The 27,702-nt window shown below is 47.6% G+C and overlaps 1 protein-coding gene across 1 annotated transcript in view; it reads left to right on the plus strand.

Annotated features, from left to right (window-relative positions):
• The window catches only part of LOC142570457 (cytochrome P450 3A24-like), a 99,722-nt gene that overhangs the window by 36,317 nt on the left and 35,703 nt on the right, over window positions 1-27,702 (plus strand). The window contains exons 4-7 of the mRNA XM_075678845.1: window positions 5,842-5,938; window positions 7,952-8,077; window positions 15,328-15,577; window positions 21,696-21,826. Coding sequence (XP_075534960.1) covers window positions 5,842-5,938; window positions 7,952-8,077; window positions 15,328-15,577; window positions 21,696-21,826 — 604 coding nt within the window. The remainder of the gene's footprint in view (window positions 1-5,841; window positions 5,939-7,951; window positions 8,078-15,327; window positions 15,578-21,695; window positions 21,827-27,702) is intronic.

Below are 27,702 nucleotides of genomic sequence, written 5' to 3' on the forward strand. Positions count from 1 at the left end.
CCCCTTAAGCAATGGCTCATACCCTCCCAAACGCGGCCTCCCCATTACGTCGACAGGAGACAAGTGCAATTCTATACGCTGGAACGATGAGCAGCAACAGAAACAGCTGTGGAAGAAGACGACAACGCTCGAGCCATTGCTGATGACGATAGTGACACAGGCGCGGACAGACGGATTTTCGTTTCGCCTAGCCATAAAAAGCTTCGCTTTAAAAACGCTGAACACAGGCGCGCGTTAGCTTCCCAGCTTCTTTTTTTTTTCATGACTTCTTCCGCGCCGTCGACGTAACAGTACTGGGTTAGCTGAACTTTCGCGACGTTTAGATGGTGATAATAATTGTTCGACTCTGATCCAGATCGAATGTTGTAGGTGTCCAACAACACGAAGCACTTGTCGCAAACTGTCGCCGTAAGGTCTACGCTCGCAATCCGGCAAAAAAAAAAAAAAAACATGCTTCCATAGTGCATCGAAACGGAAGAGGACCGCGCGCTACACTCTCGGTGGGTCTAAAATGTTTGCAGTAGCGGGTCTCCGCCACTAGCGCTACAGCGCCCCCGCGCCGCACAGTGATTGTCACATCACATAACACGAGCGAGGCGACGTGAGCCAGTTTTGATCTCTTTTTCGTGCGCGAAGAGCTTGAGCGTGCAGACCGCGCAGCCTTCGGGATCGGCCCAGGTGGTGAGGGATGAGGTCGCTACGTTTTTTTCGGCAGAATAAACATTCGCAGTTTCACCCGATACGCGAAGCATTGATAAATGTATGAAAGTATTAGACAATCACATCAAACAAGGTTCGTAGTTTTATCTGCCGTATAAACCACAGTAAACATTCGCTTGCTAATTAAATCAACAAGCATGTTGTCATATGCGTACAGTCAAACATGAGCAGATGTCACTAAATGACCACAAATGCTGACTTTAACAACGCTGGCGCTAAGAAGAGCACAAATAGAGGGGAGCGAATGTTTTTTTAGTATTATTATTGAGTTTTACGTGCCAAAACCACTATTTCATAATGGGGCACGCCGTAGTGGGGAACTTCGGAAATTTGGAACACCTGGGGTTGTTTAACGTGCACCTAAATCTAAGTACACGGGTGTTTTCGCATTTCGCTCCCATCGAAATGCGGCCACCATGGCCGGCATTCGATCCTGCGACCTCGCGCTTAGCTGACTACAGCATAGCCGCTAAGGTTGGGAGTGAACGTTTCTGCTGCCCCTCACTTCAACGCATCTCCGAAACTTGAGATTTTGCGACCTTCAACGCTGGGCGCGCGAGAAGACAGCGCCCATGAAGCGATGAGCCATCTCCGCACGCCCAACTTTGCACCCGCCGCCGCAGATTGCCTCGCGGAGAGCCATGAGCATCCACGGCCGGGCTAAATGGAGAGACGCGTGTTCGCGCTTAAAGCGCCCTCCCCCCCCCCCTTCCCCCTTTAGCGCGCGCTTACCTTTTCACGGAGCAACTTCCTCTAGAGGAACGAGACGGCGCTTTCGGCGACGCGCCGCACATTGCCACAGCGAAAGCGCACGAATACGAAATGATTACCGCTTCTGCCCTGCTAATGTGCGATCAGCTGTCCGAAATGCAACTGGGTGTTCGCTAACGCACTGTACGCCACTCGTGCTCTCCTTTGTGGAGCGGTACAGGGAAGACGTGTACAGTAGCTAACAGCAAAATTGACTGACCTTTTAAGGAATAGAATAAATCTGTGTGGCCAAGTTCACGGACGTGTACTACATAAGGACCTTTGCGATGACCGACTTTCCTCTAAAGGATAAAAAAAATATAACTCATCCGCCAGCGTCGTATTGCTAAGCTCCCTAAAAAGGACTTAAACCCTGGAACTTCAGCAACGGTGAGCACCCACTCGTTACAGAGTGACAAAGAAAGTTGTGCCACTTCCTGGCATAGTAAGTTTCTCAGACGTTGTCTACATAAACGCAACACAACTCAAACGCAAACTTACGCCAAGTCTATAGCCAACTTATCAGGAATGAGTGAATGGGCGTGCTGTTGAGTCAATGCTCCAAAGCATATGTGGTGGCGACTACACCAACAGCACACGAATGTTCGCAGCTGAACTTATCCGGATGGTACATAGAGTGAGCGAGTGACTGGCGATAATACGTCTTTGCTACATGCTATTACAGAGTACAGAACCACTACGTTGCAAGCCCTTGTGTGCAGTAACAAGAAACCTAGCGCAACTGAGCACACCCGCGAGCGATTAGGCAGATAATAAACAATCAGATAAATACCAGGCTGAGGAAGGTTACCGAGCCAGAAACATCACAAGCCACTCCTTCAACGTGTTTGCCAAATAAAGAACGAAGATCAAAGCACACTCATCATGATTTATGTCACAAACTGAAAGTTTGGACAGCTTGAAACACAATTCTAGCCCCTCTCATAGTACAAACACCATATACGCCACTCGCACCGTTTGCGCAAGACGTATTGAGCTCTGAAAGCGCTTACATGTCCTCTGAAGCTGTGGCCACAGATATGTGTCGTCCACCCAGTCACCATCTATGATATCCGTCAAAACAGAAGTTTGTTCAACCGCACCAACATCATGAACATTCACTGTAAACACGGAGGCAATGCAGGCGGCTAGCAATGGACGAGTCATCAGGTGATCAAACATGATGGCACCCATTGGGATCACCCTGAAATGGGCCTAACTGTGAAATGGGCCTAACCGTGAAATGGTATCGCCGTGAAATGGGCGGGAAGCATCAAGCCACCTTCTTCTCGGCTCGCACTCCTCCGCTTTGTTACACACTCACAGCACACGGCACGCGAGGCGCGATAGGACTTTCTAGCACTTGTACTTTATACGGAACTTCACTATGAAGGCAAAAGTGCGCCTTAAGTGGCCATATAATTGCTATCGCAATAAAACAAAGCTGTCGTCATGCCGTCACCGCCTTGCTTTTCTCGTCACGTACAGGCTCGCATAACGCACTGAAATGATTGCTTTACACAAACACGTGTGTCCGTCTGGTGACTCTTTGACGAACCCCAAATTATGCTATATAGCCAGCTGCAAATTAAAAGCTTCGCGTACTATAGATTCCCACTGTGCGTGGGATGGGGATGATATTATTTTTTTATTCAAGAGGCCTTAGATCATACAAGGCGCTTAATACCACAAGATCAGGCCACAGGCTATGAACGGCTAAGTATGGAGTTTAATTTCCACGCGCCTATAATGCAGCTTCTTTATGAAGACAACTTGCACACATATATATATATAAGCACAGTCTGATATACGGTAGCGCGGGTGCTCAAAACGAAAAAGAAATGAAGAACGGCAGGAACAAATAACTATATGTAATATCTTTATTTTCGCCCACGGTTTTTTCGACATAAACCAGCCCATACTTGCCCGCTTACAGTGACGTTGCAGTAACGTTTCATTTCGTGAACAAGAGTTACGCGTAAGAGCATGGGTGCGATTCCCTTTTTGTGCATTGCGCTTCGAACGTTTGCGTTGTGGCAAGCCGCCTAGCACGTTCCTCGGGAGTCTCCTGGGAACGCCAAGCCCGCACCTTTTGCCGTACTCCTTCAGCTTGTGCCCGGCGCTTGGCGACGACTTCGAGGTCGGTCGACTCGCGCTCGGCACGCTGCCGCTTGCGTCGCTGCTCCGTCCTTCTCGTTCGGCTTCCCGATGACAAGATGAACCCGGTACATCCATAGCGCACACAGAATCCGTAGCAACTGCCAGAGGAGGTCAACCCAGCGCGCCTCCGTCTACCCTCCTCCTCCGCGGCGGTTTACCTCCTTTATCCTTACCCTCTACGCTCAACGCCACCTAGACTTTCTTCTAGGTGGTGTTGCTCTGCCGAGCGCATATTGCTACATTTGTAAAGAGACGTCGCGAACATGCGCAGCGAGCACCGCGGCGTCGAAGCACAAATGGAAAGAGCGCGAATGCGGTCCCGGACGCTACATTGACCTCGACGGTGCGACGCCCAGTACCCCGGCGCGCAATTCTCTTCTCCACCTTGAGGCGCCTTACTCCTCCAGCGCTCGATTCCCTTTCAGGGACAAACGTAGCATCGCCAATTTCACCGACGGGGTATTTACGCTTGCACACAAATGGTTTTAACCTACAATTGATTTACAGCAACAAGGCAGCCGTGCTCTCACACGGATGTAAGAAGCGATGGGTATAGTTTGGCGGCTGGATGGGGCAGGACACTGCCAAGTCAGCTGGTCAAGCCGCCGTAGCCAGGATGAATCGGCAGCCATAACCGTGGCGATAAGGCGTTTGCACGGCAGTGGCGACTGCAGAGAGCGCAGCTTTCGATCTGATGGCAGAGGCTCAGTGACCCCGTGCGCCTTCAGTGTCCACGGCGATCCTATGAAGCAACTGATACGGCTTCTTCTGGTTACTGAGGACGTACTGGTGGGCGAGTTGGTTATACATGATTACAACGAAGGTGCCAAATAAAACAACGGACGAAGGAAGGAGACACGAGACAACCATTTGTGTCGTTTCTCCTTCCTTTGTCCGTTGTTTTATTTGGCGCCTTCGTTGTAATCATTCTTCTGGTTGCCTCAGTGAGCAACAGGCCCCACGAACGCACGTGCATGCACACTCCTGCGTGTATCAGCCACCATTGCGCAACACTCTCTTACCCCACAATGCTGATATCCGTCCACAGCGCGCCGCGAATAGAATGCGCAAAGCGTCCTTCACCCCCGCGCGCCAATGAGTTAAAGGGACCATTGGCCCCCGCGCTTCACAACTGCGAAAATTACCAATCTCATTTCTCGGCAAAGAATGAAAAACGAACAAACAGCAGAAAAACCAAAATGTTGAGAGTATACGTACAAGTGAGGGGAAACAAAGAAAATGTTATAAATGTAACTATGCGATTGTGCGTGCGGCCATTACACACTTTCAAATATTGCAACATAATTGCACTCCGCTTGCGCACTCAACCAAAAAAAGTGCACACTGCTCAAACACTACGGAAACATGACTAGCAGCAAGCTTGGCTGAGGCCTGCTTCTTTTCGTGTACTGGCCGTAAAGAAACTAGCCCACTGAGGCTAAGCATGAAACTGAGGGCCTTCGTTTGCGGATAAGAGTCCGCCGTCCGGGGCCAAATCGCACAGTTGACCCTTTCTCACGTTGTACCGGTACGTGTTCCGAATGCGGTCCGAGGTCCCGGATGTGCCCCGTTGCTTGCGCGTATAATGTCACTGGGCACGAGCGCGAGCTCGCGAGCAGTCAAGGACGCTCACTGTCAATCAGTTTCATCACCGCAGACGGTTTGCCACACCGTGATTTCCTCGTTTGATAGGCGTGGCAACAATCGCACTAACGAAAGAAAATTTCGCGATTCATGCAGGGACAAGTCACGACTTGGCTCAACGTTCGAAAACTCTGGCTTTTGAATTATTTTGGCCGCTGGAGTTTCTTTAACGTGCGCCCAAAGCACGGTACCACAAGCCTTTTTGCATTTCACCCTCAACAAAATGCGGCCGCCGTGGCCGAGATCGAACCCATGACCTCGTCAGCGCAATTCCATAACTACCGTAGCAGGCTGCGGACTGTAGCTGAAAAGGACGGCAGGCACAATGCCTGCCCACCTAAGTCTTCGGCATAGACGCCAGTATGCCCAATGCACGAGAAACTCTAAACGACCGTTCGCTTCTCTCTTAGGCAACCTGAACGACTGTTCACATTTAATAAAGAAGTCCTGACTCGATTCTGCCCCCATCGCTGTTAGCAGCTTGTTGCGTATACTCTTTATTTTCATGCTGTCCAATTTGTAAATGTGTACGCCTGTCTTTAATTACTGGTTATGCCCGCGACGCAGGTTTTACAACGGAGCCATCCCCTTTCTTCTCGTCGCTGACGTAGACCTGCTGAAGAAGGTGGAACTTGAGGACTCCCACGAATTCATGGAACGAGGGGTGAGCTCCTTTGTGGCGCTTCATTTCGGTGCGACAGATGCATCGAGGCTCCGCACTTACCGTGCAAGAGGGAGAAAGTGCAAGAGGTAAAGGGCCAGTCGCAGCTACCGCATGATGTGCTAATTGTTTTTTATTTTATCTAGAATGCATGCAGGAATATGTGTGCAGCTAGGCTGGTGGAAAATCTGGTCGATGCAGGCGTCCCCGCGCACGGTCGAATTGACGTGGCCAGAACCCGCGCGCAGAATCCGCACGCTTCTTACGCTCGTCGCCGCAGCACCGGAGGCTAAAGCGTTCTTCTCTACACCTCGTTCACGGCGCAAGTTCATAGAATACGAGTGTCGCACCGCTGTTTATCGGAAACAAACCGACGAAGCTACACCTGGTTTCTGCGAATCCACAGACTACACCAGACGTCCAGCGAGCCAGACCAATCCAACCCACGTTGAAAGAGTTCACGCTGATTAGACTAGGCATACGACCACCAACGAACGGATGGAAATACCGCCCTGCATTTTAAATCCGGCTTGCGAGTGAATAGAAAATGCGATAACCTCCTCCCCCCCCCCCCACACACACTATACTACGAGCCTGATAATGATGATTCTGCTTCGTAAAACTCGAGATTCTATTTACTATTTTATTTAAGTTTTTTTTTTATCCCATACACGAGGCATAAAATGACGCAGTTTTTATTTCGATAGAAATTGTAGAGACATTCCAGGCGCATGTGCGCCATCTTCGTCGCCCTCGCAACTGCCGTGATGTTCCGTATAAAGTTCAAGGGCATTGAAATCGCGGCCGCGCATCCTATGCTGTTGGTGCGCGTCATGGTGCGCGTGAAAGCGTGCGTCGGTGGTGGCGCGACCTCGCACGCGCAAGGGAAGACGTCGGGGAGGAAGTGCGCCGCCTTGCATCGCGCGCAAGGCCACAAGGAGGCGTTCTACTGCGGCTGCGACTAGCTGCGACTGCGTATGGCGCGGCTCAGCGAGCCTCGGGGGCCCTATCTCGAAAGCGATCTGCGCTGTGTACAGATCCGAGGGTTATAGGCGCACCGAGGGCTGAGGAGATAGCGCTCGCACGCTCGCTACGGCTGCCGCCTTCACCCACGCCAGCGTTTGACAGCGAGTGTATGCTGTCATCAAGTGAGATGTGTTGATGTTTACCTGTTTACCTGTACGCGCTTAACACCATGATTGTTAATTTAGTTAATAAGCGAATGTTTAAAAGTTTACACGGCCTATAAAACTATAATCCTTACTTCGCGCAGCTGTCAAACAATTTGCTGTCGCAGTCTATGCTGCGCCTGGCAGGCGAAACAGCGACTTCTTATTGAAGTAGAGAAATGCACTTCAAGTTTAACCAGACTACTTCAGAAATACTTTGCTGCAAAAGCACCTCAGTGCGTTCAGGAGAAGCGAACTTATTACCAGTCAAAGATGGCCTTTGATCTTCTTCGCAGTGCTCCTGCTTCTTCAATTCCTTTCCCTGCAAAGGCTATGGCGGAGCGGGGCGCGCAGCGAAGCGCACTGATGCAAACACCCTTCTTGATTGATGTCAGCTATGAGCCAATAGGAGCCGTCAATGCGAATCCTGTACATGACGACATATGCGAGCCGCCGGCAGCTTCCAAGAGGGAAAGAAGAAGGACTCGTTTCGAAAGAGTTTTTGAGGAAAAAGTGACTTCGCGCTGAGTTTGTGAGGTCCACGCGCCTCGCACGACTGAAAACTGTGGCTGAGAGTTTCACAGCAGTGTATGCTACCCTCAGACTGCGTTTCATGACCAAGCCCGAGGGGTGGTTCAGGCCCGCTATAAGGACCCGGAAGCACACTGAGACAGTCTGCTTGAAGAATAGCCTACTTGTTATTTCAATGCAATTGCGCTTGCTAAAAAACAAATTTTAATTCTGTACTGATTAACGTAACCTTCCGGGGGCCGCTGTTCTTAGCCTGTTCAGACAGCACGGTTTCTACAGCGTTGTTTATGTTGTACTTACTCACTCTGTTTGACAGAATGTCTTCGAGATCGAGCCATTGCCCGACTATCGTCACAAGATGATCATCACTGCCCCCGTGAGTCGCTGGCGGGCGATGAGGGCTGTGCTCAGTCCGGCCTTCACCACTAACAAGTTGTCGAAGGTGAGCAATTCCTAGGTTCCATAAAATAGCCATGATGTTTGGAAACCCCAGTGTTGGTATAGTTAGCCATATACTCAACAAATTCCCCCCTGGTCTTTAGCTGAAACACTGGACCAGTCACTACAGTGAGCAACCACTGTCAGTGCTCGCATGTGCTTGCGTTCCGAGTTTGTATGCACCCTTTCATGTGTCACCGCTACCAAATGAAATATTATGGCAGGCATACGGCCAGGCAACTAACTACCTGCAGTGTCTGTTAAATGCCTACACGCATCTAATTATTATCGCAACAGCTGATACGTTTCGTTGGCGATCATAAAAGGGTGTTGCTTACGGATAGATGCTACATTTGCGCAACGGCCTAACAAATCGCTTGTGCAGGCATTAATTGGCGATTCCCCGTTCACTTCTGCAAGCGTGTGTCACCCATTGTTGTTGTTGGCTTTTACTTGGGCTTGCTGATGATGCTTGTCATCTTTCTTATTTGCAGTGGTATCAATTGACGAAATCACCGCCTTTTCACCTGTCGTCTTTTAGTGAGATCATTCATACCAGCGACCTCGTTATCAAGCATTGAGGCACTGACATGTAGGCTCTTTTACCGCGATTTTCAACTAATTGGAGGTGGTATGGAAGCAAATATGGTGACATACGCGCTGCAGATACGTTCATCGCTCTGTATCTGCAGAGCTCATGGGCCTTACGAGCTCCGCTTGCGTGTCTAACCCAAATCGATTAAAGGGAGACACACCTGTGCGGCGCCTGCGATTTATAGCTGACAAAGATTAATAATAATATTTGGGGTTTTTACGTGCCAAAATCACTTTCTGATTATGAGGCACGCCGTAGTGGAGGACTCCGGAAATTTTGACCACCTGGGGTTCTTTAACGTGCACCTAAATCTAAGCACACGGGTGTTTTCGCATTTCGCCCCCATCGAAATGCGGCCGCCGTGGCCGGGATTCGATCCCGCGACCTCGTGCTCAACAGCCCAACACCATAGCCACTGAGCAACCACGGCGGGTTAGCTGACAAAGAAAAAAGTGCCTCCTTCGCCGTTTTACGCTTTCGGCGTTAACAGTGTTGCGAACTTACTGTGTCCTGGGGTTAAAACGATGAATGAGCACTAAACAAAGAATGTAGATTCGAATTTATCTCTCCGAACCAACGTTGAAATTACGCATAAATGCGCAAGCGTGCATCTTGGCTCAATGACTGCATTTAGGCGCAATCTTCGCCATCATAAACAAAGTTCGCGCTGTGGTTTCACTTTTCTGTGCTTGTACCTAAAATAGTGGAGCTCGGGTCCATTAAGATGCGAGGATTTGCTATGCCGTCCGAGGCTTGACCAAGCTAATAGCTTATGGTTGGATCATCCCATGGCCAACTGTCTCAACTTTGACGTTCGACCACTTGCAATATATATATGCGTATATATTGTTACGGGGATGTTGGGAGTGTAGAAGATTATATTTACAATCTATATACAAAAGGAGTCTGAGTAGTTAAGATAACCCGCAGCAGCCAGCGTCTCACGATATTCTTCTTCCTCTCTTCGTTCATCCTTCCGTAACAGGACCCCCGGGGGTGAAGCGCCGTCTCGGCGCATGGTAGGCCAATAACTGGGAGCGAAGTATTGCTTCAGCCGCGAAACGTGCACGACGTCAACAGGCGGCGGACTTGAGGATGGATCAAACTGTAACGGCGCGATCTCGTAATTGACGTCGTTAACTTGACATAGGACTTCATAAGGCCCTGTGTAGCGAGAGAGAAGCTTCTGGGAGAGGCCGACCCGACGACCTGGTGACCAAAGCAGCAACCAAGCACCTGGGACGAATTGAACATCGCGACGGCACCGGTCATAACACTCTTTTTGCAGATGCTGCGAGGCTAATAAACCAGATAGGGCGATTTGACGCACCATGTGAGCGCGATCGATGACTTCGCGAGCGTACTCAGTGGCAACGCGTGACACAGAAGGTAGGATGGGGTCAAAGAGCAATGTGGGGTCGCGACCATACAAATTGAGACCATACATACTGAGACCATACATATTGAGAGGCGCTCTAATATAAGACATAAGGTCCTTTCATAGAACCTTTTTTGCAAAAAAAAAGATATTTCAAAAGCACATGCGCCACGTGAACTTTTTCGTAAGGCACCCAACAATGCGACATAAAAGTTATTGGAAAAAAATTCCTTCATTATGACAGCAAAACAAATTTTCGTAGAAAAATCAAGGTAAGTCTTACTCTAGAAACTGAATTCGTTTATCATTATTTATTACTCCATTGTCTAGGCCGGTGAAAATGGGCAGAACAGGGCATTTTTGAGAATTTTTTTCGAGAACTTGCCTTCTATTATGAGCTTACAATTTACATGAGTCAAGTGCTGGTGACCTGTATTGCGCGCTAAAATCTTTTCAGACTTATATATTTTCACAGGGATGATGAATAACTTGCAAGAAACTTAGTTTTGGTGCAAGTTTATCCGCCAATTTAACGTTGAGGTTTTCCTAGTAAATATGTGCCAGATGCCGCTACTGATAGAAAATTGTATGGTTTTTCAACTGAGAAAGCGTTATCGAAATAATTCTTGTTTTAACCGAGAAAAAAGATTAAGTGGTCTTCCGGCGGTCTCTAAATTTCCGCAATGTTTCAACTTCCCCGCCAAGCCCCCTGGCGGCGAAGGCACAACGCATGGACACGCGTTCCAGCACCGATACATGACAGTCTAACCTGTTTGTAGGTTCATTCCCTCACCGCTTGGATGGCTACGAGTCGCTTCACTAGAGCAGAACTGTTGGATTACACGTATTTACCGGCATGTCGCTGTCTGCTATAGCCCATGCTTCACGTCTTCACGCGGAACTGGGAAGCGCTTCCACACGAATGTGTTCACGATAAGACTACCAGCGCTAAAGGAGTTAGAAATGGACAGGACGCAATAATGATCAAAATATTCAACGAGTTATGATGAGTAATTTATGACTGCAATAACTTTGCAGGGGCAAACATCGCCATTTGTAGCGTACGAATTAAACTCCGCGACTAGACATCCAAAAACACTAAATGGCAAAATAGAAGCAAAGTTCGCAAGTTGCCATGTACGCTTCCATTGCAAAACCAAGAATAAATCGCGCACTGCTCATTTTGTTTCTGCATTGCTTGAGAAACTCTTGCCGTTTCACTTCTGATAACTTGCTATACTTTCTTCAGCAGACAACAAATAGTAAATGTGAATTAACAATCGCTTCATTGCTGTTATGGGCTCATTCCTATAGCCGTTTCGGTTGGCGATGTTGGCCGCCGGTGTACGTAGAAACTATCGCCACTAATGAGAAAAATATTCAGTTCCCGCCGGGATTGAACTCAAGCATTCTGCCAGCTACTCTCCCACTGTACCACGCCAGCGGTTGCTAGCTGCAGAGGAAACATGCCCTATACAAGCGTTCTAGCGCTCGAAGTCACGCCATGTGAGATGCGCGCCGCATTGAGTCGATACATGCATACTAAGCATTGCATTTGCATATTACTGCACCAGGTGGAACACCATGTAGTGGTTCCATAGGTAGCGGTGCAGTGTACTAGAATATGAATGTAGTGTGCCCACTGCGCACCAGCGGCAACGGGGAGAGGTGAAGCCACCGATGTCAACTTGGAAACGGAGCTGTGCATTGAAATCGACGATGTGACGCCTGGTGTGCCACGGGGAAAGCGCATATTGCTGCACACCAAAAGAACAGACGCCGCGAACACGCACAGCGAGTACCGTAGCATCGAACACAAACGGAAAGGACGCGAACGCGGTCGCGGATGCTACATTGATCTCGATGGCACGATGCCCCTCTTCTTTGCATGTGTAGCCACGTGTAGCAACATGCGCTTTCCCTGCTGCACACCAGGCGTCGCACCGTCGATTTGAATGTATAGCTGTGTTTCCGAGTTGTCATAGACGGCTTCACGTCTCCGCGCCGCTGAGCCCACTACCATTATATTCTAATGCACTGTAGTAGAGGTAAGAGGTACATCAACCTTGAGGAAGAAGAGAAGGTTAAGGAGATGTACACAAAAGTGCAGAATGAAAAACATATATAGCATACCCGATTAAATGAAACAGGCTAGGAGCCACCGCCCCGTTTCAAAGGGGATGCCAATAAATCATCATCATCAGCAGCAGCAGCCGCAGCATCGTATCCTGGCAGTTGTCACGCGATGTGAGATGCGCACCGCTTAGCATCGATATGTGTAGAGCTTGCACTGAAGTTGCGCTGTATTCCCCCAGGTAACAAGTAGCAATGGCATCACATTGTACGGCGTGTCAAGGGATTTGACAAGTGCGCCGCGTTGTCTCGATAATTGTGTTTGACTTCGGTGCGCGTTATGACGCCTCCTCGCAAAAGAACGAACCACTGCTGAAGAAATGAATCGCGGAGCTGTACGCGCGTAGCTATAAAGAGGCAATGTTGGGCTCAGCAGACCGCTGTGCAGAGAGCAGCACAAGCCGCAACTCGCCTACCCGCCGTGGTTGCTCATTGGCTATGGTGTTGGGCTGCTGAGCACGAGGTCGCGGGATCGAATCCCGGCCACGGCGGCCGCATTTCGATGGGGGCGAAATGCGAAAACACTCGTGTGCTTAGATTTAGGTGCACGTTAAAGAACCCCAGGTGGTCAAAATTTCCGGAGTCCTCCACTACGGCGTGCCTCATAATCAGAAAGTGGTTTTGGCACGTAAAACCCCAAATATTATTATATTATTAAGCCGCAGCTCGCCGTCGATGCCGGTAGGACAGTTCAGTTCGTTCTCGTGAAAACGACGCAGATACTTCGCTGCAAAGACCCTCTAGTGCGTGGCGCCGAAAATGGGGCTCCACTACAGCTTACGCTGCGACTGTGCTGCGTGTGCTGCGCAAGCCTATGACTTTTCTTTTTTTCACCATCCAGCACGGATTCAAAAAATGAAAACTTTGTGCACTCTGTAAGAGAACAAACTTGTGCCAAAACCATAGCGATGGCATGAACTATGTTCGAATTGCTGGTGCGCGGGTTGACTCTCTCGGCGCTAGATTTGTGGGGGGGGGGGGGGGGGCGAGCCCCCCCGGGCCCCCCCTTGGGTACGTGCCTCAGCGTATTATATGGTCAGAATTAGGCGTAGCCTCTCCTTCAGCAACACCTTCTCTGCGTTTCATTAGCAAGGTCAAGGATCGCGCTTAGAGAGAGAGATGCAAATGAGAGAAAGGCAGGGGGATCGCGCTTAGTGATACTTGAGGCCCGTAAGGTGCCTTCTTCTGCCGCGCCAGTGCGAATAGCGTTGGATCAAGGCACATGTATCTACAAAATGAGACACGACGGTTTACAATTTCAAATTTTGTCTTTGTCTCAGGTAAGGAAATTTTGACAATGCATGTGTTCACCGGCGTATTCATAAATGGGCCTCGACTGGTAATTGTTTCTCCATTCCAAGGAGATGATGAATTCTAATGACATCTCCTTTGGCACCGTGAGGTAACAAGTAGTAAACTAGCCTGTTTTATCTAATCAGGTTTTACAATATATCTGTTGCTGTATAGCATCTTACCTCTGTCTATATTTACCTCATTTTACCTATCTCTATGCCTGTTACGACTCCGGCTCTATCAATCTCTTCGCTGCTTTTTCTCCACCAATGCTCTACACGTATCTCACTTATCTCGACTGGAGACCAGTTATTGCTTCCATCTGCTTTGAATTCCAGCGCTTCTGAAAGGTGGTCATTCCCTACGGATCTTGCTGGGTTAAAGCATGCCCTTACGCCATTCCCTTACGATATGCTGAGTCATTTCCGGATTTTTGGTGTTGTCCATTGTGCTCAGACACATTTCCCTGAATCACGAAATTACCTGACTGTTAGACTTGAAGACAGATGTCTCAGAACAGAAGCACTCCAGCAGAATCAAACAAAGTGAAGCTGTCGTCAATTACGATTATCTTAATGCTCCAGATACAAACGTATACTATCATCGTGATAGCGGAAATGATGATGAAAGAAGTTTGTGTTGATTATGCGTTTGATGACTCTAACTGTTGGTTAAAATTGTGCCCGTCGCTGTGCATAAACCGCCTGTCCAAGCAGAGCGTTTTTATTAAAATTACTGTTTGTTTAACTTTGAATACCAAGTATACAGGGTGTCCCAGCTATATTTTGCCAGAGTTTAAAAATATTCAAATGCCACGTAGCTGGACAGAACAAAGTTAATGTTGTTGGCCATCGCTTGTAGGTACTCAATTTTTTTTCATTCTACCTAATTCGATAATTAGTCTTAATTAATCAACTTCTCAAATATTATAGTTAGATGAAAAGTGTCAAGTAGAAAATTATAGAGCGACATGAAAAACTCCCGAGAGAGCTTTCTGTTGCTCAATACGTGCTAAATAAAAGTAATCCAACTGGCCGCACCAGGCACTTTGCATGTATTCGCGGGCTTCTTTCACGTTCGGAATAATACTTTTGCGTAGCACGTATTGAGGAACGGAAAGCTGTATCGTGAGCTTTGCATGTCGTTCTACAATTTTCTTAATGAGACTTTTCTTGGAATTATAATATTTCAGAAGTTGAGTAATTAATTAAGACTAATCATTTAATTCGGTGGAATAAAAAGTAGTTTGAGCATCTCCAAGCGACGGAAAGCAACATTACCTTTGTTCTATCCAGCTACGTGGCATTCGCATATATTTAAACTCTGGCTAAAGTTAGCTGGGCACGCTGTATACATGGTGTACACATGGCTCCCAATCCTACAAGGGACATTTAGATGGCAGGTGAGGATCTGAGGAAGGGAAAATTGAACACCGACGTTGCTGTTTGTCAGCCCTCTCAATTAGGTTATTTGCTCTCTGGGTTGGACTGGGCGTGTATGGTTTTTCGCGCGCCCGACGCCTACCGCATCTTCCCTTGATGTGTTCAATCTCCCGCTAGCAGAGTCCAAGTTCACAATGTGCCTCTATACTTCCCTCGCTTCTTTTGGGATTAATTTCGGCATTTCCCAGCGAGACATTCGTGCTTGCAGGCTCCAGGCAACACCAGAGCACTAACGAGCCCATCCCCACCTCCCCCTCAACAAATGAGCGAAAACCATTGTTCGCATAGCAGCAAGGTTCCGTATTGCTAAGCAGGCTCCAGTGACAAGTCGCCGGGCAACCGCGTTTTGTAGACGATGCGTGACTCATTCAAGTGTTAAGAGTGATGCCGATTTGCGTTGCGTTGGGTCGCAGATCTTCGTCATCATGGACAAGTGCAGTGACACCATGATGGAAAAGCTCGAAGAGAAGTGGACAGGGAGCCCGTCCGTGGAGATGACGTCGGTCTTCCGACGAGCCACCATCGACACCATGTTCAAGGCGGGCTACGGTGTCGACCTCAAGGTTCAAGATAGCCCGCCCGGGGGATTCTTCGACGAGCTGGGCACAGGCGCCGAGCAGCTGTTGCGTACCGTGCCCATCTGCGGCGTCAGCTTCCTGGCCAGTGAGTGCTGTTCCATCGCCTGCCCGCGTTTCTTAAGCTCGTGGCCCAGCCGCGGTACCTCAGAGAATATACGGGGGGATCATCTTTAAGTTTGACAGAATTTTTCATTATCGCCTGTTGCAGGTAACATAATTCTAGTCCTTGAGCTGAATTATTCACAGAGGCGGCATTGCTTGCACGAGAGAGCTGAACGCATATTCATATAGTTAAAAAAATCACTAATTAACTTCTTAATTCATTACTTTAGTGCACATATGGCAATTTACGAATTGTAGCCGGTGAGTTTGCTTGGGGTATGCACATGGAATAAATTTCCAGAATGACACCACTTTGTAGATATGCGCCATCGAACTCAACGCATAAACATTGAAATGGACAGTTGTTCCCTTTATTAACAAAACGCATTTTTATGCACTGATGCACAAAAGTAACTGAAACGCCCATGCATTTCGTACCACACTTTGGGAAATAATAGCTCGAAACTGGTGTAAACCTGGATATTAAATTCAAGTGGATACTTCATGAAATCTCACCATCTACAATTGATAAATGGCAATATGAGCTGTCAAGTAGATAATGAAGAAGTTAATTAGTGAGCTTTCTTTAATCAGTTGAATATGTGTTTCGATTCCTAGCGCTAGGAATACCCGCCTCTTCGAGTAATACACCTTCATGAATGAATGCATTAACCTTTATTGAAGGAGTGACTTGTCATTAGAGGCGGCAGGGTCCCTCATTCCAGAAACCCTCTGCCTGGACCGCCCGTCAGACCCTGGCGACCTCCAAGCCGTACCTGGTGGACCAGCACCAGCACCTCAAGAATAGGAATTCTGCTACGTGCCTCAGGCGACCTTTAAAAATTCCGTAAAACTTAAAAACGATCACCCCGCATATGGAGTTGCGCAGCTGAACACCAGTTCGAGGATTCGATGACGGCTTGGGTGACCGCATTCCGGTCGGAATGGATTTTAAAAACGCCCGTGTGCCCTGCTTTGGGTGCATGCTAAAAGGAGTCCCAGGAGGTCAAAAAATTGTGCGAAGCCTTTCACTATACTGCGCCGCTCATAATGCACAGCTCAACTTCGAGACATTAGGACCTAAATTTATTTTAATGTAGAATCCCTCGTGTGCAGTTCTAACTCTGAGATATTTGAAATTAACCAAGACCCTTCTACCGCGGCATCTCTCATACCTCCTGCGTTGCTTTGGGATGTTGAGCCCCATTAATCAATCGCACGTTATCGCAGTAGTTACTGTGGTCAGCATAAAATGGAATCTCTGAGGAATACGTGTTTTTTTGTAAAATTGGAACCGCATGACGCGTTTTTTGGCGCGACTGAAGCGCGGCGGAGGGGCCGGGGCGTCATTTCGACGAACGCGCCCATGAAAATGGCGCAGCCACGTCATGCTGTTGGGAGGAGGAAAGAACGCGTCACGTCGCGTCGCATCGCGGTGACGCGCCCGCGGCCACCAATGACAGTGCAGCGCGAGTGTCACGTCACCCCAACGTCACGCAATAATTCCCCGAACGCCACCAGATGGTGTTGCCCTCCGCGCATCTCAGTACAGTAATAGAGCAGCAGCTCCCAGTTTATATTATGCGGACGACATTGTATTGCTAGCTAACAAGCAAAGTGATTTGCAACGTCTGGCTAATATCTGTGGGCAGGAAGGCAACAATTTAGGTTTGAAATTTAGTGTTGGAAAATCAGGTGTTATGGTATTCAATGAAAACAGTCAACAGACAGTGGAAATACAGGGTCAGGAAATACCTCGGATAAAACAATATAAATATATTGGTATATGGATAAACGAACGCAATAGATATATGGAAACACAGGAAAAAACAATAGCAATAAAGGGGAAGCGAAACGCAGCCATAATGAAGCACAGAGTGCTATGGGGATACAATAGGTACGTGGTGCTCCGAGGTATGCGGAAAGGTGTAATGGTTCCAGGACTTACTTTTGGAAATGCGGTTGTTTGCTTTAAATCATGGGTAAAATCAGGAGTCGATGGGAACCAAAGGTCAGTGGGACGCCTCGCATTGGGCGCTCACGGGAAGACTACAAATGAAGCTGCTCGGGATGATATGGGCTGGACAAGTTTTGAAGTGAGAGAAGCTCACAGTAAAATCGATTATGAAGAACGACTGAGGAATATAGAAGAAAGTAAATGGGCTGGGAGAGTGTTGAGGTATTTGTACAGGAAAAGCATTGATTCACAGTGGATCAAAAGAACTAGGAAGCTTACCAGCAAGTAGGCGGCCTGTAGGCTGAGCAACACAGCAACAAAGAACGTCAAGCGGAAAGTCAGAGAGGCTGAAATAATCTCATGGATGGCGGCAATGGAAAATAAACCTGTCATGAGTAACTACTTAAGAGGAAGAACGAAGTCAGGAAAGAAACAATTTATGATAACTCAAAGGGAAGCTCATTACTTTTCGAAGCGAAATCAAGATGCCTTAGAACAAGCACCTATAAAGCGATATATAGTAAGGAAGAAGAAGCATGTGCTTGCTGTGGTACAGCTACGGAAACGATGGAGCATCTTTTATTAGAATTTGAGGATATCTGCCCAGCGGTCGATTTAGGCACCACTGGCCTCCTTGAAGCCCTTGGGTTCAGCGAGAGCAGGGCGAAAGTAAACATATCCGCAATAGAGATTAGTAAGAGGCGATCGGAATATTGGTGGAAGAAAAGTAGGGAAACAACAAAAAACGAGGTGTGCAAGAACAAAGTTCACAATAGGGAGCAAGAAAATTTGATTATGGGAATTCATTGTGCTTTTTTCGTTTTTTTTTTAAACCTAGGTAGGGAATTAGGTAGTATAATAGCAACCCACCACCCCGTTCCAAAGGCGACGCTCATAACATCCATCCATCATAACATCCTTGTTCTACCGTGGGTAATGCGCGTTTGGTAATCGTGCAAACTCTCCGTTTCTCCTGTCGCGCTCCCGTACTTACCATGGACAAAGAGCGCTCATCGCACAAGTGAACCAGCGCCGCGTCGCGTGAGATTTTCGTAAGAGAAAAGTCGCCTTCAGAGAAGGCAATCAATCCTTGACCACAATGTCGTACAGAAGGCGCACATTTCAAACGAAACACGAAAACTATAGTTGGGAGAGAAAGGTAGCTCTGTAATGACCCACGAGGTGACTTTGTTAACAGTGTTTCGTAATTTAAAGAGTATATCACTTCCGCGGAAACACACCAATCCCTGCTCTGGGGATTTCGCTTGTCTGCCAACCCCGGCAAACGCGGCGTGGCAGGCGCGGACCCACCGCGCTCATGCGGGCGCTGACACGTCAGCGGTGGCGCCGGCGTTGGCCGCGCGTCAGCTTTTCGTGAGCAAAAAACGCGTCATGCGGTTCCAGCTTAAGTCTTACATTGTATTGCCTGCGTAAAACCTGGAGTGCTGTAGAGACTCGTGCATAACGCGCGCGGTGCTCTACCAATGAACTACGGCGGCAGCTGTCTGGCCGCTCACTTTCTTAAGAGGAAGCTTTAGCTCGGGCCCATCTCCGATACTACCCATTCAAATGCAAGTAAAACGCAGAAACGCTTTTCTCAGATAAATTCTGGGCCAATTCTAATGAAATTTGTTGAATTTGAGAGAGAAAATTAAATTATAGTAACTGTTGGAAGCGTGTATTCGATTTAGGGCCTGTATTCTTTACAAAGCATTTTCAAAAATTCCCAAGTTTCAAAAAAGATAGAAGCAGGAACATTACGAATTCGTATCTCTGCAACAAAAACAGGTATCGCATTCCTGTAAGATGCATCTATTAGATTATCCAAGTGGGACTAATTTGATATGTCAATTTATCTCTTACGTGAGTTTGTTGCACTGTTTACAAGGGTTTTGCGAAAGCTTTATTCAGACACTACTCGGCTGTTTAGAGGCAGGTGTAACATATCGATTTTGTCCGCGTTAGATGTACTATTAGATGCGGTTTACAGCAATGTGAAATCGCCTTGTATTCCTGCGTTACAGAGTTGTAAACATGATAGTTTCGTTTTCTCAGAATGTACAATTTTTGCGAATGTTTGATAACAAATTTAAGACATAAATAAAGAATTTACAACAAGCAGTCACTACATTTTAACTTCTTTTTAAATGCAACAAACCTCATCAAATTTGGTGCAGTGGTTGCCGAGAAAAACCATTTCTCCTTGCCTGTGTATTCAGATAGGAGCACTCGAGCTAATGCTTCCTCTTAAGGTATTTGCGTATGTGTGCTAAACCTAGCCCGAGCAGTGTCGGCAGCCAACCTCACACCATTTGTAGCGCAAAGCACGCATCACGTGAAGGTCTGGCTTTAACAAGCTGCAAGTTGTCTTTCCTGCCTGTTTAATTAATTTATTTAATATTTATTTAAAAATGTCCCCACAGGCCTCGTATGAGGCATTGGGTAAGGGGGGCGTTACAGTAGGATAAAAAGAGTATATAGGGCATATAACAAAACATAATAGACATACATTATTAATAGACAGTGGAAAAATGTATACACCTCTCATACAAGCATTAAAGCATTGTACAAAAATAACAGGGTCCGTAATGTACGTATTAGAAAAAATTCCCCCTTTTGTTTTAGTTCTACAGTTAAAGTTCTACATTTCTAGGTTTCAGTTAAGTAAATCCAGTTCATGTCTGCTGTTTAGTTTTATTTTTTGGTCTGTTTCTGCCAAACAATCGAGCACCTCGGTTCCCCTAATTCTTCTCGCTTATTATATGGGCATGACATGAATGAAAAGAGTGTATCTGGTGCGCTTATTTTGCTGCTGTCAAAAGGCCAATTTGGCAATGAACGCGAGTTTAGTACTAATACGCGAGTTTGTACTAGTACGAGTTTCACTTTTCCATAAGTTTTATCACAGCTCGCTTAATGAACCACCCTATATCCTCCCCGCAGCCCGAACATCTCATCGTACACGGCACACTTTTCAAGTGGGCCGCCCTCGCATGCGCACTGTTACCTTTTCCGCTTGATTCTTTTGCCATGCCGCTATAGATTGGAACAACCTGCCCCACCAAATCGCCGCCATCATTTGCCCTTGTATGTTCATGGAGGGTGTCACTGCGCACTTTTCACAATGAAAATGACTTGTTTTAACAGACTTATATACTCGTGCAACCTTAGTTTGTATTATTTAGGTCTATGTATTTGCGCTGATGTATGTAACACTTTAGCTCATGCAGTTCTTGTTGTGTGCGTGTTCAGTTATGTATTATGCAAATTGTGTACTAATGTATTCCCACCCTTTATGTAATACCCCTATCAAGGGGTTTTTAAGGTAATAAAATGAAAAAAATGAAATGAAATGAACTGAAAAGCGGCGTACCTAATATAGCACTTGTGAGCCTTGTGTTTTATGCAGCAAGAAGACGCAGGGGATAAGCAGCCGAGTCTTTGCAAGTGCGCCAGTTTACTGAGAGCGAGCATGCAGGCCACCGAGCAGTGACTGTCAAGTGTCGACGAAGTCGAGGCACTCAGAATTGAATGCCGCAGAGGTCACCGTTTAGTGCTCAATGCACGCCAGAGGTAGATAGCTTTCTCTTCTTCCTAATCAGACATGGAATCGACTGTTACTTGCGCAAGTATAATTTGGACCTTGACGAGCACAAACTCACAGCTTCGCGCTTTTAGTGCATGCTATGTAATCAAAAGTACTCGTACTCACGAGCCCTCCATTGCGGTGTCTCGTAGCTCCGTACTGCTTTGAGACATTAGCCCTAGCAATGAATTAGCCGCGTGAAATACAGCATAGAGCTTCACTTCTTCCTCCAATTGAGGAAGGAATAAATTATAGAACCCAGAGATTATGGGAATAACGTGTCGTATAATGAACTACTGAAGCGTCGCTGGACACTGAACATGTTATTCCACTGGGCCAACATTGGTGTTTATAGGGAGACAAAAAAAAAAAAGCTTCAAACGGCATATCTCTGAAAGAATCGCTCATACATCAAACATTTGAAACAGCAGGTACTTTTAGAATGGGCGAACGAGATGGAACGCAGATTCCCTGTTTTATTCTGCCGAAAAGCCGTCCAGCAGGTTAACATTCATAGACACTGAGGCAACCACATAATCTGCAAAAATGTGTTTCCAGACTGCTTCCCGGAGTTCTACCACTTCTGGTACCTGCTATCTTGGCTGACGTCACGGCTCGCGATGCCCTTCTTCATGCTGACTACTTTGCTCATCAGCCCGGTCTTGAATGAAAGAAAGGCCCTGAATTTGGTGAGCGTACTTGAAGGTAAATACACTGTCAGCACTCCGGCTGCCATTGAGACAAAGATGGCGCCGCGTTTTTCGCGTCCGCGCGTCGTACGCTTTTGGTGCGAGGGAAAACATGAGAGGAGCGGGGAAATATGCGCGCGCTAGGACATGGACATAAAGGGGGGGGGGGGGGAGGGGGTGCAGAGTGCGTCTCCGCTTCTACTCCGGCCGCGGCTGCGCATGGCGCGGCTCAGCACGACACACAGGCTCGCTGACCCGATATAGCTGACCGCTTTGTGCGCGCTGGTCTCGAGCGCCTGTTTCGCGTTAAAGCCAGAGGCAGCTATGACGAAGAATTCGCTCACCGCTCCTGCCGCTCTTCATCACGCCAGCGTTCTGACTGCAAGTATCCGCTATCATCGAGTGAAATGCATTCATGTTTGCTAGTGCGCGCGTGACACTGTGCTTCCTTATTTAGTTAGTAAGCGAAATGTTTACAGTTGTTTTTTCCAGCTAACAAAACTACTCACCTTAAACATATAGCCGATAATAATTTGCTATCGCGATCAATACTTCGCCTCTCGGCGGGAACTGGAACTTTTTCGTTCCATCGCTCGTTGCGTGGTCCTTAAGTTCTTCTCAAGCTTCATTGTTAAGCTGCAAGTGCATGCTCCATATGTTAGTACCGATAGAACGCAATGATTATACACATTCATTTTCAACGATAGCGGAAAACTGTTGGTCATGATTTTTAATTGCCTGCCGTATGCGCCCCAACCATTTTTTTTCTGTAAATTTCCTTATCACGAGCAGCGTCGCTTGTGAATAATTGACCTAGATAAAAGTACTCCTGCACAGATTCCACAGGCTGACTGCCGATTACAAAATCTCGTTCTCTTGGCAGACCATTGAACACTTTTTTCCTCAGCATATATATCTTGAACCCTAGTTACACTTTCTCGGTTAACGTCCTCAATCCTTTGTTGCAATTCGTCTCGAGCACTATTGAACTGGACAATGTAATGAATTTTTAGCGCGCTAGCGTTAAGGGTCCCATGTCGCGGAAGATCCAGCGTCGGGGTCTCACGTCGACCGTCGCTTCGACAAGAATAATTTGGGACTACGCATACCGAATTACGCAAGCCCTCCATGTAGCGCAAGGAAGTTACTGAACTAACTGAATTTCTCAAGGTAAAATACGTCAGAATAATTGTAAAGTACGAGTTACATACAACCTACAGACATGATAGCGTCGGACTGTAATTTGCATACACGATAACATATTGTTTTGTTACGCGGAAACTGAAAACACGAACCCCTTTTCCAGCGTTTCTATCATTAACGCGCGCACGGAAGCGCGCCAATCTCAAAGGCCATAAAGTATTCGTGGAGTGACCATGGCCTCCGAGATTTGCGCGCACCGGCGCGTGCAAATATCAAAGGCTATAATAAAGTCAGATTCTTTGCAACACCTCCCTATGGCGCATGCCTCCGCCGCATGCGGCCCACGCAAGAGGCCGCGTTTATACCAGAAAGCACGCCTTCATGCATAGCGTTCGCCGCTAACGTTTGACGGTAAGCATTACGGTTACACACGGTTCATACGGTTACATACGGTTACGGCTCCTCCCCGCTTTCCTCCCTTGAGCGCGCGAGATTGCGCCGCTTTCGCTGGCTCGTCCTCGCGCGGTTTCACTCGCACATGTAGCAGACGGCGCGCAGTAACGATGTTATCGCCCTTGGACTTTACACGGAAGATCACGGCGACGGCGACGGGAGAAATGCACCTAGAGTGTCCGTATAATTGTTATCGCAACAAAAACCACCTGGAAATATATACAAGTAGCATATTAGTTGTTTTTGGAATTTTTTTTCTTGGCTCCTGTACTGCTCACACAGAAGCCCAGACACCATCTTCGTCTTAGCGCCTTTATCTGAAGGTTCATTTGAACTAGAGACTACAGAAACGATGTGGAACCCAGTGGTAGCTTCATGGATGACATTTATGAACGTTTATCAACAGGATGTAGTACTTGCTTTCACCGTTGTACATCCCTGTTTGTATGTCATCTTCATGCCTCATCACACCCTTATGTCCCCGTTCCCCTTCCCCCTGTTCAGTGCAGCAGGCCGAAGTGTGCTAGCTCAGACCGACTTCGCTGCCTTCTTTCAAATAAGTTATCTCTGTCTTTGGAGCAACGTAATGGATAAATAGAAACTTGATAATTAAGAAAAAAATACGGCCACGTCGGCCGCATTTCGGTGGGGGCGAAATGCGATAACGCCCGTGTACTTAGATTTGGATGCACGTTAGAGAAACCTCAGGTGGTCCAAATTTCCGGAGTCACCCACTGCGGCGTATTTCATAATCAGATCGTGGTTTCGGCGCGTAAAACCTCGTAATTTAATTTTTAAGGCAGAAGTAGTTTCCCCATTTATAGACATACACCCATATTACAGGCCAGTGCAAATTATGTCTCCCCATTAATGTCCCTGCAAGTTAATAATAATAATAATATTTGGGGTTTTACGTGCCAAAACCACTTTCTGATTATGAGGCACGCCGTAGTGGAGGACTCCGGAAATTTTGACCACCTGGGGTTCTTTAACGCGCACCTAAATCTAAGCACACGGGTGTTTTCGCATTTCGCCCCCATCGAAATGCGGCCGCCGTGGCCGGGATTCGATCCCGCGACCTCGTGCTCAGCAGCCCAACACCATAGCCACTGAGCAACCACGGCGGGTTCCCTGCAAGTTCCATCGATACCTTAGTTATCGTAATTATCACTGTTTTCTAGTGCAATTCTAGTTTAGCGTTAGCGTGCAAGAAATCGCTACGTTTTGTTAGTTTTTTTAACATTTGATGTTCTCCAAGGTTGGCGTTCCTTTCGCCATATTGGCGTATATTGCCAGTGGGCACGTCTTTGCCTCTGAGGGAACGACAGCATAATATTCATTGATGTGGCCGCTTGCACAACCTCCCTGCACAAGGTGTCCCGATGCTCCAAGACAAGGTTGGCGACATTTACGCAAGGGTTGGGTTTGAGTCACAGGCCAGGGCTTTCGCCGAAACATTAGAACCAGGACATCCAACCAGCGATTTCTTCCTTTTCGAACTTTGGGGCTTTGTATTGTGCTCCGTCATATTGTTATTATGTGGAACTATAAACCCGGTCAACACCACACTTCAGTGCATGTTTTGCATAATTATTTATTCAAGCCCTCAAATAACATTATTACGGGGGAAAATAAGGATATATATATATATATAACAAAGGCTAGAGCGATGCCACTAATAGACGCCAGCGTCACATCAACTTCCTCTGCTCCTCACAACCTCTTTTCATAGCGGCACAAACTACTACGTAACATTAACTCCCGGTGGCGGAAGCGCCGTCTCGGTGCATTTTAGAGTGTTGAACCGGTGTTCGACTTAAGAGGCTTCAATAGGGAAACGTGTACGATGTCAGTCACTGGTGAATCAGTGGAATACTCGGAGTCAATGGTGAGATCTCGTAGATTAGTTCAGTCACTTGGCACAGGACCCGGTAAGCCCTGATATAGCATGGCAGCAGTTTCTGGCACAGGCAGATTCAACGGGAAAGCAGCCAGAGCTGGACAAGGGAACCAAGACTCAAGCGAACATCCCCATGGTGACGGTCATAGCGAAGCTTTAGGATCATCTCAGACGCCACAAGTTGATCATGGCCGATGCGACGCGCGATGGCCGCGCAAACAATGGCATCATGAGCATACAAAATGGTGGAGTTGGCATCGGAAGGAAGCAGAGAATCGAGAGGTAAGAGCGAGTCGCGGCCATAGATCCGATAAAAAGGTGAGCAGCTAACTTTGTGGCGGGACGAATTGTAGGTAAACCTCACAAACGCCAAAGTACAGTCCCAATCCCTGTGGTCAACGGAGACGTACATGGAAAGCATGGCGGTGGATGTGTGGCTGAAGCACTGAGTGAGTCCGTTTGTGAGGGGTTGGTAAGCCGCGGCTAATTTGTGAGAAGCAGAGCCAAACACTTTTGAAAGAAAGCAAAGACCTTAATCAGTGAGTAGCTGGCGAGGAGCGCTATAGTGCACGATCACTTCGTGAAGAAGGAAATTGGCGACATCACTTGCACAGCTAGTTGAAGGGTTCGTGTAATGGCATAATGCGACGCACAGTTCATCGCGAGGCCACCCATTTGTTTCCCGAGAAGGACAATTGGAAAAGGACCAAGGAAGTCCAAGCCGACACGAAAAAAGAAGGTTCACATGGGATGTCTATCAGCTGAAAGTACCCAGCGGGAAGCAAAAGAGGCTTCTTGCGGCGTTCGCCGAGTTCGCAAACCGCGACATGACGTCGATTGGAACGGTATAGCTCAGGCCAGAAAAAGAGTCTGTGAACGCGATCGTAAGTGCGGGAGACGCCCAAATGGCCAGCGGTGGGGGCATCGTGCAACTGCGCGAGAACAGTAGAGCGTAGATGCTGGAAAGCAACAAGGAGCAGTTAAACCCCAACGAGTTGCATGTTGCGCTATAAGGTGTCCTCTTGTAGTAGGAATAGGTGGAGCGAACAGTCGTGCTTTTTCCGAGGTGAGGCGCTTTATAAGAGATGGTAAAGGTGGGTCGCGATGCTGTTCGACGGCGACGTTGAGGAAGTCGGTGATCGAGAAAACGCAGGCTGTGGCTGCAAGTTCTTTGGGACCGGGTGGATGGATAGGTTAGCGGGAGAGACAGTCGGCATCCTGATGCAGCGGCCCAGATTTATAGGACACAGAGCAAGTGTACTCTTGTAAATGTACAGCCCAGCGTCTACAACTGTCCATTGGGCCTTTGAGTGAGGATAGCTGACATAAAGCGTGCTAATCTGTGACGACGGAAAAAGGTTGGTCGAACAGGTAAGGCTGCAACTTAGCAATAGCCAAAACGAGAGCAAGGCACTGATGTTCGGCTATTAGGCAATTCTGCTCTGTGGCAATGAGAAGGTTGCTAGGGTAAGCGATTAAGCGATTTGCGTCCCCTTGCTGTTGGCACAAGATAGCGCAATGCCGTGGCCCCAGTGCGAACTTCCGTGTAAGAAGATGGATCAAAATGGCTCAAAATAGGTGGATTTATGAGGCGAGCAGTAAACGTTGAAAATGCCTCAGCTTGTTCGCGTCCCCGACAGAAAATAATGTCCTTCTTAAGGAGATCGATGAGAGAGCGAGCGATGTCGGCGAAGTTCTTAATAAAGTGTCGAAAGTATGAACACAGCCCCAGGAAACTTCGGGCATCAGCGGACGAACGAGGCAATGAAGATTCGCTGACAGCGCATGTTTTTCCAGGCTCAGTCTGTATACCAGTACCGTCGACCAAGCGTCCGTGTACTCGTATTTGATGACAGCCGAATTGGCATTTGGTGAAATTGAGTTGTAGGCTTGTCCGTTGAAAGACATCAAGAAGGGCCAAGGTCCGATGGAGATGGCTCACGTACGTCGGGGAAACCAATTATGTCCTCAAGGTATCAGAAGCATGTGAAATATTTAAAACCACGCAGAAGAGAGTATATGATACGTTCGAACGTAAACGAGGTATTACAGAGTCCGAAATGCATGACATTAAATTGGTAGAGGCTATCTGGCATGGCAAAAGCCGTCTTCTCGCGATCTTTTTCATCAACAGCAATTTGCTAGAAGCCCGAACATAAATCGATCGATGAGAAATAACTGGCACTGCGTGAGCAATCCAGCGCGTCATCGACTAGCTGAATGTCGCGATGTCGCGTACACCAATTTGTGATGCAGGTTCTTTTCTTTCTTTAAGGTTTCATATCGTTTCCTGAGGCGGAGCCTCCGAGAACCCAATTAAGGGCAAAGCTGTTGGTTCAAAAACGCCTACAAAGCTTTTAATACAACTAGTGCGAAAAGA

This window comes from Dermacentor variabilis, chromosome 1, assembly GCF_050947875.1.
Source record: "Dermacentor variabilis isolate Ectoservices chromosome 1, ASM5094787v1, whole genome shotgun sequence".
NCBI lineage: Eukaryota > Metazoa > Arthropoda > Arachnida > Ixodida > Ixodidae > Dermacentor > Dermacentor variabilis.